General features: G+C 41.8%; 1 protein-coding gene across 2 annotated transcripts in view; it reads right to left on the bottom strand.

The window, feature by feature from the left end:
- Positions 1-954: 954 nt before the first annotated feature.
- Positions 955-18,525, bottom strand: part of LOC108314525 (voltage-dependent calcium channel subunit alpha-2/delta-3) — an 823,636-nt gene continuing 806,065 nt past the window's right edge. For both annotated transcript variants that reach the window (XM_017543458.2, XM_037743848.1), the window contains 3 exons: positions 1,911-2,023; positions 1,625-1,707; positions 955-1,369 (listed from right to left, as the gene is read on the bottom strand). In XM_017543458.2, coding sequence (XP_017398947.2) covers positions 1,277-1,369; positions 1,625-1,707; positions 1,911-2,023 — 289 coding nt within the window. In that variant the 3' untranslated portion in view covers positions 955-1,276. The remainder of the gene's footprint in view (positions 1,370-1,624; positions 1,708-1,910; positions 2,024-18,525) is intronic.

The following is an 18,525-nucleotide window of genomic DNA, read 5'->3' as shown; positions in this document are numbered from 1 at the left end:
TTATCATTCCAGCTTAATAAATTGTGGCTCCTTATCTGATATCACTGTATCAGTGTAAATATAATACATCTTTATATTTGTATGAGCAACAAATGAATTTATTCATTTACCAAGTGCGCAGAATGAATTACATCAATTGTCACAATTCTATAGCCCCATGGCTGTTGAATCTTTGACAAGCTTGCCTGTGATAGTACTGTGATTTTGAGAACAGCATTGGAGGCATAGTAATATTAAAAATTATAACAATATAGTGGAATCGTTTTAGTATAAAGCAGTATAGTAACATCAGTTTTTCTAAAATATCAAGAGGATAATGTGCCCCTTTTTAAGAGTTTCAGTAGAATTCTCTGGATAACAACATTAGATGTCTTTCCTACCTAGGCATGGAAATTATTCCACTGTATTTAGTAGCCATGATCCAATGAAATCTGTTTTCTTTGGTTCAAGATTCAGTGTTTAGAAATGCTTACATGTCTGGGTAGTTTCATCTCTTATAATATTTGAGATCTAATTTCATATCTTGTTTATGGGGAACCCCAGAAGCCAAATTTGTAATCATTGTCCTTTTCCTCCTTCAAGTCTCCTCAGAATGAAGGCCTAGGATTTATGACTTCTTTATTTCCATTCCCAAATAATTCCACACTTGGATATGATGAAAAGCTTGTGTTTGAATCCAAATTATGATTTCCATTGAAGTTTAGTTCAACAAAATTCAGGGTTCTATGTAATAAACTCTTACCATGTAGATGATATTTTGATTTACTTCTATAAATATTTTTATAACTGAGAGTGGAGCATCTAAACAATTGTTAAATATGTGCCTAGAATCCGCTTTAGAACAAAGGCTCTGCCCACAGCCATCCTTCCCTGATTTCTGGAATGGGGGCCTTTTCCCCATGCATTGTTTTCAGTTGGTATTCTTAGCAATAATAAAATCCAAACAAGAAGATGATGATTTTAATATACTTTATTTAAAAAGTACACAGTTTTAAATTGGTTTCAATAGGTTTCAAGCAGAAGGGACACTGCCTACCACTTGCGGTCCCATTTCTGATGAAGGGTGATTATCATGTGGCAAACTCACATTTGCATGACTGGCAAAGTAAAAAGATAACTTTTTGTCAACATATCTTTTAGAGTTTATATCACGCACAGTTTAAAATCATGATAAGATGCTGATGGTTGGACTATATTCATGTCTCGTATGTTGCACCATATTTTGGTTCACAGTTTATCCATGATTTAGCATGCCAAGAGAACATCTCAGTCAGTGTCACCTTGAGAAGAGCATCAAAAGCAGGGGGAGCAGGAGGAGGACTGTCAGGGCCTGGAGACCTGGCGCCGCCCCACACTCCCTTGCATTCTCCTACGGGGAAAGGCAGAGGTTGGTTAGATGGAAATGGACTCAAGGACCCCTTCAACCATGTGGATTTCCCAGACCGCTCTCCCCTCTCTAATGTAAGAACAAAGTCTTGGGACCCAGACAATGTGCAGGTTCAGTTTACTCATGAGGAAATTATTAATCCCTTTCAGTAAATTCTTCAGCTGTAGTTCGTTGACCAGCGTGAGACTCTCATGGTGATTCTGATGGGAAAAGGGAACAGGAACACTTCAGACTTACCTCAGGGTGGAAGCCATGACAAGATTCTGGGCGCCTTCTGATCTTCTGGGCCTTTAGACGTTCACACTTAAGGGATTCATTATGTTGACTGTAGTTAAGGCATGTTTCCAAGGATTGCTTTTTCTACTCTGCAGTTCAGAGCTCAAAACTTGGCAATGACAACTCTCTCCAACAGTGGAAAGGATGTAATTTTCCTTCTCTAATATTTCTCCCCTAGGTTTCCTTACCCTTGATTCCCCCTTCCTGGTTTCAGCGGTAGTGACTGGATCAGCACACAAAAGGATATACCTAATTTCAATGGGCGCCATGGTGATGGGGGCCACAGATTCGCAGAGGCAGCTGCTGTCCACCACCACCATGAACAGGTTGCTGCTTGGGATTTGCTGGATGACAAAGGACCTGTTGGAATAAGAGGCAGCGAGACAGTCATTTACCGTCCACCATCCGTGAATTACAGAGCCCTCTCCTGGGTGATGGCAACTACCATATTTTGTGAGTAAATTTTGGAGACTGTTTTACTACTGATGCTACCTTTCTCCATGAAGTTCTTCACTTATGAATACCAAGCTTCACTCGGAAAACAATGGCTATGATGCCATGCAGCTCATACAACTCACCTTGGAAACACTGAAATGCTATATGTACAAAACACAAGAGTCAGTTTGTTTCCAAGGTTTAAGAGGTTAGACTTTTCAAAGCCTAATTTCCTTCTCCCAGAGCCTAAACATTACTCCAAGTTGCATTGGATGATCCTCTAAGTGGTGGTTTCTCTCCTCCTTCCCTCAAGGAAAAACTGAAACTATGTCATACCAGTGGCAAAAGAGGCAGTGAACTTCTTGGAGCCTTCCTGGTAGTGCTTTGCACAATGTGTGCCCAGTATACAGGAACAGAGTTTTTGGATAAGATTAATGCTAGTCATAAAGTCCCACACTTCTCAGAGCCCAACTTATGTTAGAACCAAGGCTGTAGAGTAGCTTTGACCTTCTGATCAACCAGCATAGCCGGTCCAACTTAAGCAAGCTTGGTGGTGCCTCCTCCTCACACTGCCTAATGTGGTTACGTGACAATGCCACTATAAAATAATCCTTTACCACAAAACACCACAGACACTTTGGAGGAGCGAATTAGGGATCAAAATCTCAGATTCTTTCAGAACCAACAGATTAGCTAAATATTTAACTCCAGGTTTAGAACCCCTATACGTAACTTTTCATAATATTATTTCATTCAGTTTAACAGATTCAAACTTAAATACATTCTCAGTTTCTCCAAAGGTTTTATCTTCATGCCTTTCTCGCAATACATTTGTTCTGTTCTTCTATCACTGTGGTGAAGTAATATCATGCAATGAAGAAAAGTTCTTCTGCTTTATGGGACATTATAAAGAAGGGGAAAGAACTCCCCCTTTTTTTTTAACCTGTTGCTACCACATGTTGAATGATCCATGAATGCCTCTGAGACTGCAACACAATTGGCTACTTTTCTATACATGCCCAATGCCCATCTATCTACTATTCCACAGTTAGGTTCATTTTCTTCAACTGTAGGAGGGAACAGGGCTTGCTACTGTGCAAAGATGTTTCCTCAATGCCTTAACCACTATCCACACTGGGACACCTACAATCTGCCCTTCCCACCCTCATCTAGAACTACACCTGGCTTCAGAAAAATATTCAATCTTGCTGACTGTTTTGCTAATTAGTTTCATCTATATCTGTATCTGCTTTACCTTCCCTCTTTAATACTAGAAACTTTCTTGCCTATGTGAGAATGTTGCTCCAGCAATTGGCCTCTTAATGGATTTTGCCCATCAACATAAATATATTCTACCGGAGATAGCTCTCATCAGAAAACCAACGATTTCCTCCTTGGAGATTGCAGATTAACTGAGTCTCAAAGAAAAGTGCATAACCAACATCACAAAACACCCTGAAGAGCAGATGGCTGACTAGAAGATTAAGCCAAATGTATCTACCAGAGAAGCAAGAAATATGACACAAAAGAGCCAAAGAGAGAAAATATTTTGGGGACTGAAAAGACAAATCCAATTCTTTTCCATGAATGGGCCCACACAAACATGAGTAAAAAACTTCCTATCATTAAAGATACAGACCAATCCTAAAAGCTTCTCTAGAAACAAATTACTTAGAATGAGAATAAAACCAGTTTCTCAGTGGGAATACTCAAGATGAAACAATAGAGTAAACTTTTGAGGAAAAAAAGGGAGTCGAAAGTATGTTGGTGTCCAGAGAAAAATAGATCCTTAATCTCTGTAGACATTTATAGAAAATTATATTTTCAAATTTAGCAATAATTATTGAAAAAGTATTTAAAACCTGATCAACCTGGATAGCATGAGAAATTAAACACCCCTCTAAACACACACGGACTGCCAGTATAAGCCTAAAATTATTACCAATTGCAATAACTGTGAGGTTGTTAGATTCACATATTAAAAGGCAAAGACTCTTAAATTGGGTTTACAAACATTATGCTGTTTGCCACAGACATTCCTAAAACAGAATGACATAGGAGGAGGAAAAAATACCAAAAATATGCTAACAATAAAAGAAACAGGTTCAAGTTTAGTAGTAATATACAAATATTCAGAGTAAAATATCAAAATTAATAAAATAGTTCATACTGAAAATGTTATAATCCACTAACAAGATAAAACATGATTCTTTATGCCATAATCATAGTATGCAAACTAAAGAAATAACAAAAGGGATTTCTGAAAGCATGATCTATTAAAAACATGGACCTAAAACTCTTCAGATATAAATAACACAGAATATAAATTATTTTTAAACACAGGGAACTGCAACACATTCCAAAGAACCTATAGTATCGATTACACATTCTTCTTTTACGGTAGGATACAATTAGAAATTCATAGCAAAAAGATACAAAAAGTGAAAATTAAAAGTTAAAAAAAACACCTTTCATCAATCCTTGAGATTTGATAATAGCCCAGATTCAAATTTGTGCAGTATAACCTTAGATAACTTCATCAGAAAAAACAAAGGTTGCAAATATTTGGCTAAGTTTTCAAATCAAGAAGCTGGAAAAATAAGAACATAAACCTGCACCTGTGCCCTATACATGGTCTTTTCCCTTGTCCACTGGATCTATTCATGCCCCTCTGCAAAGCCCATCCATCTCTCAAGCTTCTTCAAGGATGTGATTGGTGGAAAAAAAAGAGACAGGTGACTGCTGCACAAATAGTTTCCGTCATCTACTAGCCCTTCCTGGTTGGAGGTTTGCAAACATGCTGTCACAGCTCCCATCTCAGGAAAAACAAAACTGTCCCTTAACCCTCCCTCCTGTGACTCCCTCATTTTTCTGTCTTCCCTTATAGCACAACTCCTAAAAATAATTGTCTATAATCCTCCTCTCTCTCCCCTACCTCTCTCCCTCCTTTACAGATTGTACTCCAACAAGACTGTAGTCCTCACCACTCCAACTGAATCAGTTCTTGCCAAGAACACCAATGACCTCTCCACTTTCCTCTGTCTCTTCCTCCTTGCTTGTTGAAAGTCTGCCCCTCATAAACACTGTAGTTCCCATAGCAACGAGGCTGCATCTGACTGCCTCAGGTTGTCAGTCATCTCTAGCACCTAGAGTTGTGCCTGGTACAGAGCAACTTCTCAGCAAGTATTTGTTGAATCAATGACAGAACTTGAAATGATAAAGGCAAAAGAATAAAATACAAATTAAACAGTGAAGCTATCCAACAGAGTCTAACTCTGGTTTAAAAGCTTACTGACAGAAATCAACTTTTGACACTCCTGATCAAGAAATAAGTCACAAAGTATCATTATAACCTGAAAGATACAGGAGCATTTTAAACACTTTTGGTGACTATTATGTGTAGCATTGTAAACAATTTGAGAACTTAGAGAAAACACGCCTTTGGGGATAAAGCATAAATTATCTACATTTGGCCAAGCTTTAAAAATCATGAGCAGACTTATTGCCATGAACAAAACTGAAATGTTCATTGAGAATCTACCCCCAGGTGAATTCTACCCAATCACCCAAAGAACAGATATTGCTGTGTTCACAGAAAACCCACGTGAACCCACTGACCAACTATTAGAACTAATAAAAGAACTCAGCAAGCTGGCTAGTTAACATAATCAGCATATAAAACCCGCAGCCTGACACTGGCAATAACCAATGAAAAATATTTGTGAAATAAAGAACCATTGATAATATCAATAATTGCTACAAAATGCCCAGGAATAAGCCTGGTAAAACATATGCCTTTATGAAGAAAATGATGCAAATTTCCTGAGGAACATAAAAACACAAGCCAAAAATTGGAGGGAAGGACAATGGTGGTGGAAAGGAACACTCCTATTTTAAATATGTCATTTCTCAATTAACTTTTTTAATTCAAAGCAATTTCAATAAAAATTTCAATAGGATTTTTGATGGAATTTGAGCACATGATTCTAAGATTCTTTCAGAAGAGTAAATACAGAGAATAGTCTGGACAATTATAAAAAAAAATTAGGTTTTATAGAAAAGGGAAGGGGCTGGGTGCAGTGGCTCACACCTGTAATCCCAGCACTTAGGGAGGCTGAGGCAGGTGGATCATGAGGTCAAGAGATCAAGACCACCTTGGCCAACATGGTGAAACCCTGTCTCTACTAAAAAAAAATACAAAAATTAGCTGGGCCTGGTGGCATGCTCCTGTAGTCTCAGCTACTTGGGAGGCTGAGGCAGGAGAATAGCTTGAACCTGGAAGGTAGAGGTTGCAGTAAGCTGAGATGGAGGCACTGCACTCCAGCCTGGTGACAGGGTGAGACTCCGTCTCAAAGAAAAAAAAAAAGGGGTGGGGGAAGGGCAGTTGCTTGTCCTACCCAATATTGAAACCCGTGAGACAATTCTTAGAGAAAACGCAGATGAGTAACAAGTAGGTAAAAGGGAGTTCAATCTCACTAAAAACTAGAGAAATATAAGAGAAAATGATTTGACTAGAACACGGTAAAAGTTAAAATCTATGATATCAAATAATGGAGAAAGTCTGAAGAAATGAATATTGTTCTATACCACTGGTGGGAAAGTGAGCTTTTATAGCTACTATGAGGACAATTTGCTATTATTGTAGTGGAAATCTTTTACACACTATTTTCTCTGTAGTTCCACTTCTCAGTAAAAGAAATTCTTGTTCAGAACTCAAGAAAGTCATGTATAAAGATGCTCGTGGTAATTATGTTCATTGAAAGGAAAAAAGAAAAAAACACCCCACCTAAATGTCCAGCAATGGGGCAATGATTGAATAAGCAAGAGTATGTCCACTCGGTGGCCTGCTTGGCACCAGGTAACAGGAGAAAGAGTATCTCTATTTACTGCCATGAAAGGAGACTCAAGACGGTGAGTGGGAAAATAATGTTGGACAACTCTACATGAAGTACAAGTATTTAAGAATATTTAGGACTATTTCTTTAAGAATATTCAATTCTGCTACAGAGAAACAAAAATAAATGAGATGGATAAAACTTATATGATGTCTTAGGTATAGATAGCACATAAGTGACCCATGACTCATGTTAGACTAGAGTAAATGGACTCAACAAGTAGCATGTGTGCAAGTTAAACAGAACTAGTAAAGGAAGAACGTACAAAGTGTCTTCCTATAGAGAAGATGGAAGGGAAGACCAAGTAAAATTAAATACATGCAATTCTTAAGGCACGGACCTTGTCTCTAGGTTGGTAGCTCTCTCCTGGGTCATCCTTAAATTAACTCACTGGCAACATCCATTTCCTGCTTGAGCCAGAGATAAATGCTGTGGCTGCTCAGGAGGTTACAGGTGAGCCACACACTTGCCCTTGTACTTCTCCAATAAGGCAAGTGTGCGTTGGCTGCAGGCCCCTTCTGCCTGCTGAGGCTCTGTTCCAGACTGAGGACCCTCAAGTGTGGTCCCCCTCGCTACACCATCAGTGAGAGAGGAGCAGGAGACAGTGGAGACAAGGGAAGGGAAAGGAAGGGAAGATGGGAGAGAGAAGAGAGGAACAGGGCATAACTCACGATACAGGGAGGGAGGGCCTCCACACTCTTTCCCCACTTCTAGCTATGTACTTTAAATGAATTCAATCAGCCAAGTGATTTGAGCATCTTAATTTTTGGGTGAACCTTTTTGTGTTGTAACCTCTAGGATTACTTGCCTGGTAAGTCCTTGGCATTTATACATGAAATGAGTACCAAAAAAGACACATTTCTATAGATTCTTTATATGTCTATCTCTCTGTCTCTATGTATGTATGTATCTATCTAATGCATGGATGTAGAAGTAAAGGTCAGGAAGGTTACACACTACACCAGCAACAGTGGTTACCTCTGAAGAAAGGACTGTGACAGGTAGTAACTGTCAAGGGAGACTTGGACTCCACCTGTAACCCTGAAGTTCTCTACAAAGGGAATGTGTTAATGTCGTCTTAAAACAATTTTAAAGTGAAGTGTGAGGATCAAGCCCATCGCACAAAAGAGAAAACTGAAACTCAATGAGGATAAGTAAACTCTTGCCACAGCTATATAAATAAGACAGAATCATGCCCATTTTACAGATAGGGAAACAAAAAGCTAAGTACCTAGAGGAACTGGGGCAGAGCAGAGGTTCAAACCCAAAGCTTCAGCCCTGCACAGCCCAGGCTCATGTGGTTCTTCTGCCACAGGCAGCAGACTAGACTGTCTGTCTCATGCTGGAATGATTAGAGCTCAAACTCCTTGAGGACAGACCCAGAGTAATCACTCAATGCAGACGCTTAATGACAGCAAATGCAAGATATGATTGTTTTTAAAGCCCACAGCAACTTTCCTTCTTTCTTTCCCAAATCCTACGAGTTGAAAAGCCCTGCAAGCAGCTACACGGAGAGGAGAAAAGCCACCCCCTACAAAAGATTTGCCAGCGGAAAGATTAACTACTTTTCCATATTTTAAAGACTTACTGTCTGCTTATTAACATGGTGCTTCAGAGGGGCCTGGGCAATGTTAGCTGTACATTTATGTGTACAATGTGTATTTATGGCCCAGGGTGCAGGGTTGAACTTCATAAAACACACCTCCATCCAGCTGGGCCCAGCAGCCAGGCTGACATCATAGTCAGAGGGGCTGTGGCCTGGTGGGTTTGCCTGGGGGCCAAAAAAATGCCTCAGCAGAGAATCACAGCAGTTGTTTCTAAGCAGGGATAGGTCAAAATGCGTGAAATAAATTAGGTCCTCGAGGGAAAGGGAGTTGGGAAAGGGAAGCAGTTTTGATGTGTCCATCGCCAGAACTGAAATAATCCAGTCCTCCCTTTCCCATTCACTACAGACCGAGAAAGAACTGGAGGGAAAAAGATGATATGATTTCAAGACAGCCTCCCCTGACGAGAGAGAGTATTTGCCGCACACTATCTTCTAAGGGGGGTTTTCCTGACCAAATGATGAAAGCAATCACGATGCCTCCCTCTTACTCCCTCTGAACAAGCATGCAGGATGGGGAGGAACGCAGGGATAAAATCCCCTAAGGACCACAGGCTTACATATGTGGAGAGCTTGTTTGCCTTGCCTTTCATTAAATGGGTACAAAACTGTGGCTTGAAAAATAGTTGGGCAGGATAGAATCTTAAAATGGTTTGGCCCTAGACTGATGTATTTTACTCTTTATAGATTTTTCCCCTTTATATAGATTTTCCAGATTTTATCCAAAGATAAAGTAAAAGCCAATGAGTCGGTCCCAGGGAGCTACTGAACTTGGCACTGGCCTTTTTCAGATTGTCCTGTTGCCTGGCTGGATGGGCATGTGACTGTGGCTCTCCACCAGGATCCTCTTCTCCTTGGAGGTGGAAAGTGGACCTATCCTTCATCTTCCCCACTCCAGCAAGCACCAGGTTTCCCTAGATGGACCCAGACCTGTAAGCTGAGAGCAAACATTTGATGACTGTTTAAATTCAAAGGAAAACTTAATTATTTTTATGTGTTCTAGCATAACTCGCTAACCATGCTATGGGACAGTAGGAGGGAGGTGGATAGGAAGAGACCAGCCTTTCCTCATGCTCCACCCAAACAAGGTAAAGACAGGAACAGCATTTCCTCATCTGCTCACCCCCAAAATGTGGCAGACCTGGTCATTTCATGGGTGAATCCATTTAGCATGTGATATGGTTTGGCTCTGTGTCCCACCCAAATCTGCTCCCTTAATTCCCACGTGTTGTGGGAGAGGCCCAGTGGGAGACATTTGAACCATGGGGATGGTTTCCCCCATACTGTTCTCATAGTCGTGAATAAGTCTCACAAGATCTGATGGTTTTATCAGGGGTTTCCATTTTTGCATCTTCCTCATTCTCTGTCTGCTGCCTTCCATGTAAGACCAGACTTGCTCCTCCTTGCCTTCCATCATGATGGTGAGGCTTCCCCAGCCACGTGGAACTGTAAGTCCAATGAAACCTCTTTCTTTGTAAATTGCCCAGCCTTGGGTATGTCTTTATCAGCAGTGTGAAAGCGGACTAATACAGCACATGAAGGCTCATGTGGTTCTAAAATATTTAAACGGTTTCAAAGCACAGGGAAAGAAAGAAACATCTCAAATTCCTTTTAGAAAGAATACCTTACCAAGAACATACAAAAAATATACAAATAATATCTCCTTATGATTATTGATGCAATGATCTTAAATGAAATGTAGTAACTAAACTTTAGCAGGACACTGAAAAGCAATATAGCATGCTCCAGTGAGGACTGGCCTAGAAATGCAAGTGAACAAGACTATTGCGTGGTCCCAGCTTAATAGAAATAGAAACATGAAACAATTCTTACTTTTTTTCTCTTTCTTCTTTTTCTTTTTTTAAGAGACAGAGTCTTGCTCTGTGGCCCAGGCTGGAGTGCAGTGGTACTAGTCAGAGCTCACTGCAGCCTCAAATTCCTGGGCTCAAGCAATCCTTCCCACTCAGTCTCCTGAGGAGCTGGGACCACAGGAACATGACCCCTGCCTAAGGGTAAAGGCACCTGGTGGACCGAAACACCTCTTGCCATGAATACTGACATTCTTGTTGGGTAGGCCCTGACCAGTGTTCACATGGTCGACAAAAGGCAGGCCGTTTTCTGATCCAAATAAGCTTGGAGTGGGAGTAGGGGGTTGGGGGAGGGTTTCCAACTCCAAATTGGTGCCAGCTAAATGGGTGTTCTCTCTAGAATTTTTGGCACATAGGGTCACTTTGTCCTCCCCTTTGACATCCAGTCCACATCCCGGAAAAATCTATTCATGTAAGACGCCCTGTACAACACTGGAAAACAGCCAGTGCTGTGGGATCTGTTCAGTAAGTGCCTAAAAGACGTTGGACAGAAATCCCATCCCTGAAAAACATCCTTAAAAGAACAGAAGTAAGCACCCATTTGTGAATCAAATTTAGCATCATGCTTAGGATAAAACAGTCAGAGCAGGCTAATTAGAGTCGGAAGAAGACAAGGAGCCCCATTCTCCTCTGTTATTTATCCTTGTTCTGAAAGTGCCAGCCTATGCAATTAAATCAGAGAGAAGACAGATGACTCTCTTTGCAATAAAGGAAGTGTTCTCAGGTCCCTAACACTTGCCCCTGCCCCATCCCGATAATTATTACCCCCGTTTCCCTATATATCTTAATGGTGTCACCCTCTATGCAGTCACACAGCCAGAGATCTCCAGTGAACTCTCAACATGTTCCTCCCTGAACATTGCCATGCCCTGGTTTACTATGTCCCGAATGCCTCTCAAATCCATCCTTCCGTCTTCACCCTGCAGGGCGAGATTTATGGGTGCAACCAATGTAGTTGCGGAGGGGCCTACTCTCAGAAGGGCTGGCCACTTGGAGTTCAGTGTTCTGCAGGCATGGCTGTCTTCAAATTCTTAATTTTATCTTTGCATTTGTGTTTCATAAGTGAAGTCCAGTGGCCAATGGGGCATGCACCCGAGTGGAGAGAGGAGGGCTGTGAGGAGGGGGCGGTGGAGGCTTGCCTCGTGTACAGTTGCACGCTCCTCATCTCCCCAGGGCGTTCCCAGCTACCCATTCCCCTCCTGCTCTCAGCCCAGCAACTAGACCCCCACCCTCCACCTCACCTGCACCTGGCAGGGCCTGGGCCAGCCATGCAGAGTCAAGGCTTGGGATTGACTGGCAGTGCCATGGCAAGTTCAGTGGGTGGCTTTGGAGGAGCTAACCTCCTGCCCACCCTGATCCAGGCACCAAGAATTTGGTATCTGATGGAAACACTGAAATCCCTTGGAGATTGGCAGTCCCCCATGAGTAGGGGCAGTGAGCTCTAGGGAAGGGAGCTTGACTCCCCTCCTCCAGCCAGGCCACAGCACCTTGGTCCTATGGCTAGGGAGAGGGAGAGGCCCTGCGGCCACTGAGCTGCATACCCCACTGAGTTACTGGGCAGAGTCCCTTAAGCACTTGCCCAGTGAGTAGCCCTATGTCTGAAGGAGCACAATATTAAAATAGCAAATAAAAAAATATGACCAGTCAAGAGATGACAGAAAGAAGGAAAAAGTTTTACCTTTTAGCACCATTAAGAACACATTTTTCTTGCTTTCTAAATAAGCAGCCCACAGTTTTATTTTGCACTGGGCCTGGCCAATTATGAAGCCAACCGTGTTAACCTGAAAAATGTTTAACTTATCTTCCAGCCGGTCTCCCTGCCAGGGCCCGGCTTTCTTAACAACATTCTTAAGGTGGTTGTTCCCAAGTGCAAGGCTGATCACCGTCCCTCTTTTTACACCTTTCCACAGCCCCTGTCATCTACCCAATGGTCTGCATTGAGTGAAGCAAACAGGCCCTTTATGCTCTACCTGGCTCTCTCTCCAGCCTGATATGTTCCACCACCCCAGCCCTAAAGCCACCTTCCTTTCCAACAACCAGCTGCTGACTGACCCACAAGCCCCTGAGTGCACCATGCTGCTCCGCTCACTGAGCTGAGACCCAGACGGAGCTCTCATTCTTTGCCTTGGCTGCTCAATGGAATCACCTGGAGGGCATTTTGTTTTGTTTCATTTTGCATTTTTAAAAATCACAGTAGAATCTCTGAAAAAAGGACTGTCATTTTTTTTTTTCTTTAAGCTTCTCGAGTGATTCCAACATGCTATCAAGGCTGATGACGGGTCTAGAATTGTGCGTCTCAAGCTGAGTATGTTTATGGATGACCTGAGGATCTTGCTGAAATGCCAGTTTCTGTTCAGTGGGCCTACAGTGGGGCCCATGATTCCGCTTTTCTCACCTTCTACCAGGTAATGCTGACGCTGCTGGTTGAAGCCACCTCCTCCCATACCTTTGGAGAACCCGAATTCAGTTCTAAAAGACTTATTAAATGTCACTTTCTCCATGAAGCTCTCCTTCTCAAATGGAAGTGTGTCCTCCTTCATTCTCTCATGGCATGTAGTAAGTGGCTACCTGGATCACCGATAGAAAATCCATAGCCTTCTCAATGTGTGTGGAATTACATGCTCACAGCTATTTTGTCATCCTTATACTGCTACACTGGAAATGACTAGAAGGACAGACACCAGCACTCTGGGCCACATAAAGGATGGTCTGAAACGCTTTGGAGTCTACAGAAAATTCTCTTTTGGGAACCCAGGAAAACACATGGAAGAGTTACCCTCTAGGGCAGCTAAAAGTGAACTCCAACAAGAGACTTCTGTAAATGTCAAATGGGAGGCAGAGGTCACACACATGAAGCCATAAACAAAGAAGAAAACAAACAATGGTTTCCCAAGAGGGCCCAAATCAAAAGTCATAAGGACAGATGCCTCCAACTTCAGGAGCTGGTTGGCCACCTACTGCTCCCCTGTGGACCTCTCAGTGCAGCTAATTCTACAGGTTGGTGGCAGTAGGGATTGATTTAATCATCAATACAATATAGTGAGTAGGCCAGCTAGAGTCTGCCTTCCCTCCATCTTTCTCTAGGTAACCAGGCAGACAGCATTCATCCATTCATTTATTCATTTATTTATTTATCTGACAGAATCTCGCTCTGTTGCCAGGCTGGAGTGCAGTGGCATGATCTCAGCTCATAGCAACCTCCGCCTCCCTAGTTCAAGCAATTCTCCTGCCTCAGCATCCCAAGTAGCTGGGACTGCATGCACGTGCCACCATGCCCAGCTAATTTTTGTATTTTTAGTAGAGATGGGATTTCACCATGTTAGCCAGGATGGTCTCGATCTCTTGACCTCCCAAAGTGCTGGGATTATAGGTGTGATCCACCATGTCTGGCGAGTATTTTATTTTTTAATTTGGATAACTGTGTTTACTACTAGACTTCTGAGAGCAAGGCAGAGACCTCCTTCATTTTTGTTTTCTACAGATCATTGAATAAAAATGGAAAAAGAGTAAAAGATACAGCCAGGTGTGGTGGCTCATGTCTGTAATCCCAGCACTTTGGGAGGCCAAGAAAGGAGGTTTGCTTAACCCCCAAGTGTTTGAGCCAGCCTGGGAAACCCATAGTGAGGCTCTGTGTCTCCAAAAAAAAAAAAAAAGCCAGGTATGGTGGTGTGTGCCTGTAGTCCCAACTACTCAGGAGGCCGAGGCAGGAGGATTACTTAAGCCCAGGATTTGAGGCTGCAGTGAGCTATGATCATGCCACTGCACTCCAGCATGGGCAACAGAGCAAGATGCTGCCTCAAAAAACTAACAAAAAAGTGAAAGATAAAAATATAATTCCAAGTAGTGCAAGCTCTTTGGCAAATGGGTTTCACAAAATATAGTACAAGGCTTAAGCAGCCCAGAATTTTTGTTTATTCTCACCATTCTTTGAGGTCCACAACCACTTTCAGAAAACAAAGAACCTGGATCTTGATCTTAACCTTTGAGAAACTTGAGTAAGCCCTACCTGAAGCTTACTTCTCAGCTTTTCCCTGGATTGTTTAAGCTTGCTTGAGTTGAGCCTCTCTCATTTGTCAACAAAAGGATATTAAGTGATAAGCTCTTACATTTTATATCATCACCACTACATTGCCTGATCACCCTGCAGTTGGAAAATTTAGGCTTTAGGGAGCTGAGTCCTAGAAGCCATAAGCATGGCTTGCACCAGGTTTACCTTGGATGGCCTGCCAAGAACCAAGCTGGAATAGGCCTCTCCTGCTCCATGTCACTAGTGTGGGAAATGTGCTGTGTTTTCATAGTTAAGTGCTAAGATTAAATGGGACCAGCATATTCTCTTTGTTATACTTATTTATTCAAAAATGTATACAATACACACATTATGGCATTCCATTTGTGACTTGCTGATGGGGAATGCACACAAAAAGCTAGAATGATGCTTTGCCTGCAGGGCAGTGTCCCGTGGTGGTATTTATTCTATTGTAGACAGAATGCATCAGTAAGAGCCATGATAATGACTTCCACTCATCCTCAGCCCACTGCGGATTTGTTGAGATTTACGGTGCCGACCCATAGCTTGAAAACAACCTGGGCAGGAGGTTCTTTGGCATTGTCAGCCCAAGGCAGATGGCAAGGAGTTTGAAATATGGGGGAGAAAGCCCCATGGAATGAAAAGGAAGGGGGGCCCAGTTTTCTTTTCTTATCCCAGAGGAAGGGAATCTCAAAAGAGCTCACAACAAAGGATGTTTTTAAAGCTTGGCTATCATTTTAGCTTTTCAAAGTTTTTTTTTTTCTTTGTACTAGGGTCTTCAGTAAATCTTAATTATGACATGAATCATTTTTCTTCTAATCCCCTTATGAAGAGTAAAAAGTTTGTTAACTGTTTTCACTGAGACTATTAATGTCTTTTCTTATAATGACAATAGCTAACATTTATCGAGTGTTTGCTTAATGCCAAACCCTTTCCTACACAGTTGCCCTTTAATCTTCACACCAACTCAAAGAAACATCATTTTCTCCATTTTATAGATGAACATAATTCAGCACTGAAAAGTTAAACAACTTACCCAAATCCTAAAAAACGTCAAATCTCAAAGTATCAAAACTCTACAAAGCTAGGCCTGCTTGATGCTAACCTTTGTTTCATCCTTTACACTCTAAATAACTAATCGCCACCATCATGATGACCATCGTCACCATCACCACCACCATCATCTGCCACTTACTGAACACTTACCCTACACAGGCATTGTGTGAAGGTCTTAACCTAAAATGGACTCATTTCACAACTCTGCAAGGAAATTCAATAATTAGACCCCATTTTGCTTTAAGATAGCACAGGTAATAGGGATGATCTGGATTCCAGCTATCAGAATATAGAACCTGCCATCTCACTCATCATACTGATGTGGACAGGAGGCAAGGAAATACTGGGTAGGAGACGGTGTCTGGCAAAGACCCCACCCTCAATCCTGGAAACTCGCGGCTCTAAATGGGAACAGTTATTTCTGTTTTTGTACCCAAATGTTGCCTTTTGGTCCACCATGTTCCCTATCCTGTACCCGTATAAACTGCAAACTTTAGGCTCCACAAGCAGACAGGAAGATGAACAGAAGAGCAGAAGAGCAGCATGGCAGAGAAGGAGCATTTGAATGTTGAGAGGAGTTTGGCTGGGGACAGTTGGAGAGGAGAGCAGCCGTGGGACAGCTGTACTTCAGGAAAAGATCATCTTCCTACTCCATCCCTTTTCCAGCTCCCCATCCATCCCACAGAGCACCACCTCTATCACCCAGTAAAATCCCTGCATCCACCATCCTTCAAGGCGGTGTGTGACCTGATTCTTCCTGATGCTGGACAAGAACCTGGGTACCAAGAGAGCACTAAGCTGGTCAATACTTTAGCCATCTGTGGACAGTAGAACTAAAAGAGCACTGTAGCATGTCCACTGGGGCTTCCAGAGTGGCAGGCACACAATCTTAGATGCCACTGTGGGGCTGGAGCCCAAAAGCACTCACCCCAGCTCCTGCACCTGCCTGTCTACATGCTCTCCCTCCCATAAGGGGTTTGAGCAGCCTCGGTAGCTGAACAGACAGGCCACACCCCTGTTGCATGTCCTGCAAGGGGGATCAGAGGACTCTCCTGTTTCAATACAACAACATCTCATGTGGAAACGTCTTTGGGCAAGAGTAATGTAATGATTCTCTGATAAACAGAGAAAACAGAATCTGTCCCTACATCGAAGGGAGATTTAACATTACCTAGAACTCACAGTTCTAACCTTCTATTTTCTATCATTATACTGTCTTTCACAATCTCCATGTGAATTGTTGGGTTCATTTAGCAAAACAGAACAGCCTCAGAATGGAACCATCAGGAAGCCTGAATAAAAGCATACACTTTAAAAGTATAAAGAATTCACTGGGGAGTTAAACATCCCCTTTAAGTGACCTGGCAAAGTCAAATTGTGACCATGGAGAATTACTTTATAAAAGGTTGGACATCACGCATTATTACATGAACAAAACATTTTTGTTCAGTTTACTATGTTAATGGTAAGAAAACAATTGAGCTAAATATGAGGGCAGTTTTACATAGAAAAAAAGACTGGCAGGAAATATCACACCATTTAAATCCTTCTACTTATCCTGATTTTACAGATGAGGCAACGGCTCAAAGTTACAGAGCTAATAAGACGTGGAGCTGGGATTCAAACACAGGCCATTGGCCCAGAGCCTGAGCATGTAACTTTTCTGTCTCTTAGTTCTGAGTAGCGAGCTGGCATGTAATTTTCGCTTTATGTTTCACACAATTCTCTTTTTCAATTTTCTGCAATGAGTAGAAATCACATTTTAATAAGAACGAAGAACCATGGAATAACAACTTTCTATTTTAAAATATACATATATGTGTGTATTTAAAAATCTACACGTACATGTGTATTTAAACATACACACACATGTATTTAAAAATACACACACACACACACACACACATATTTAAAACTAAATCTCAGTGATCAGTATTTTACTGACTACCAGAAAAACTAAAACCAGAGTGAAACTTTTCCAGGATCATTAATTGAAAGAACAATAAAATCCCTCCTTAGTGGCCTTGCTGTCCTCTTCTATGTACTTATTTTTGCCGTATATTCTTGAAGTGAGTTCTCCCCAGAAGAAATCCTCTCTGAATCTCTCTAACATCAGATGTAACACTGCCTGGTCTACACTTGGTGCTTGATACATTTTTGCTTATCGAAATAAAATCTGAATTCATGCCCTCCTACTTTGACTCTATCTAAGCTTTCTGAATAATATATCTTGTAGCTTTGAATTATATCCCAGGGAAATAATTAAACAAATCATGTAGTCTGCTATACTTTGGGTTCTGACTTCTGAAATAAATGGTGCCAATAATTCCCACCCCTATTCAACTGTCCCGTATCAAAACATAGCATGATTATTCACTTTGAATAGTGTAAGTGCTGTGGTAGAGACTTACAGCCAGGAAGAAGTTTAAAGAGAGACAGATGTATTCCAGAAACACTGGATGAAAAGCATTTTGTTCATTTTGCATTACATGAACAAAGCATTTTGTATTATAAATAGGAAAAAAAAAATCTTACAAGAAAAATCAGAAGTATTCTCCCATTCAGTGTATACTGGATCCACACATAGAATATCAATATGAAATAAAAGGGAAGGAAAAAATGGAGGTGATGGAGGTGGGAGATAACAGGGTGTGCCAGAGAGCTAACTGGTTCAGAAGTTAATGGAGTTGAGCTCCCATTGTGAAATTAATGGGCAAATCACCAAGAGAAGTGTTTTGTTCCTTCCCTCAGTCTTAGTTTTCTCACCTCAAAAGTGATTTCTGATTGTACATTCTCGCGGGATCCAAGATGGCCGTTTAGGAACAGCTCAGGATTGCAGCTCCCAGTGAAAGCGCAGAGGGTGAGTGGACGCCGTGTTTTTATTGCCCACAGACTAGGAAATTCCCGGGCAGAGGTGCTCCACGGTCACCAGCGCGGCTGTTTCGGCCAGCGCGGCTGCTTTGCCCCGCGCGGCTGCT

This window comes from Cebus imitator, unplaced genomic scaffold, assembly GCF_001604975.1.
Source record: "Cebus imitator isolate Cc_AM_T3 unplaced genomic scaffold, Cebus_imitator-1.0 Scaffold8, whole genome shotgun sequence".
Lineage (NCBI taxonomy): Eukaryota > Metazoa > Chordata > Mammalia > Primates > Cebidae > Cebus > Cebus imitator.
This window is presented reverse-complemented; position numbering and strand designations above follow the sequence as displayed.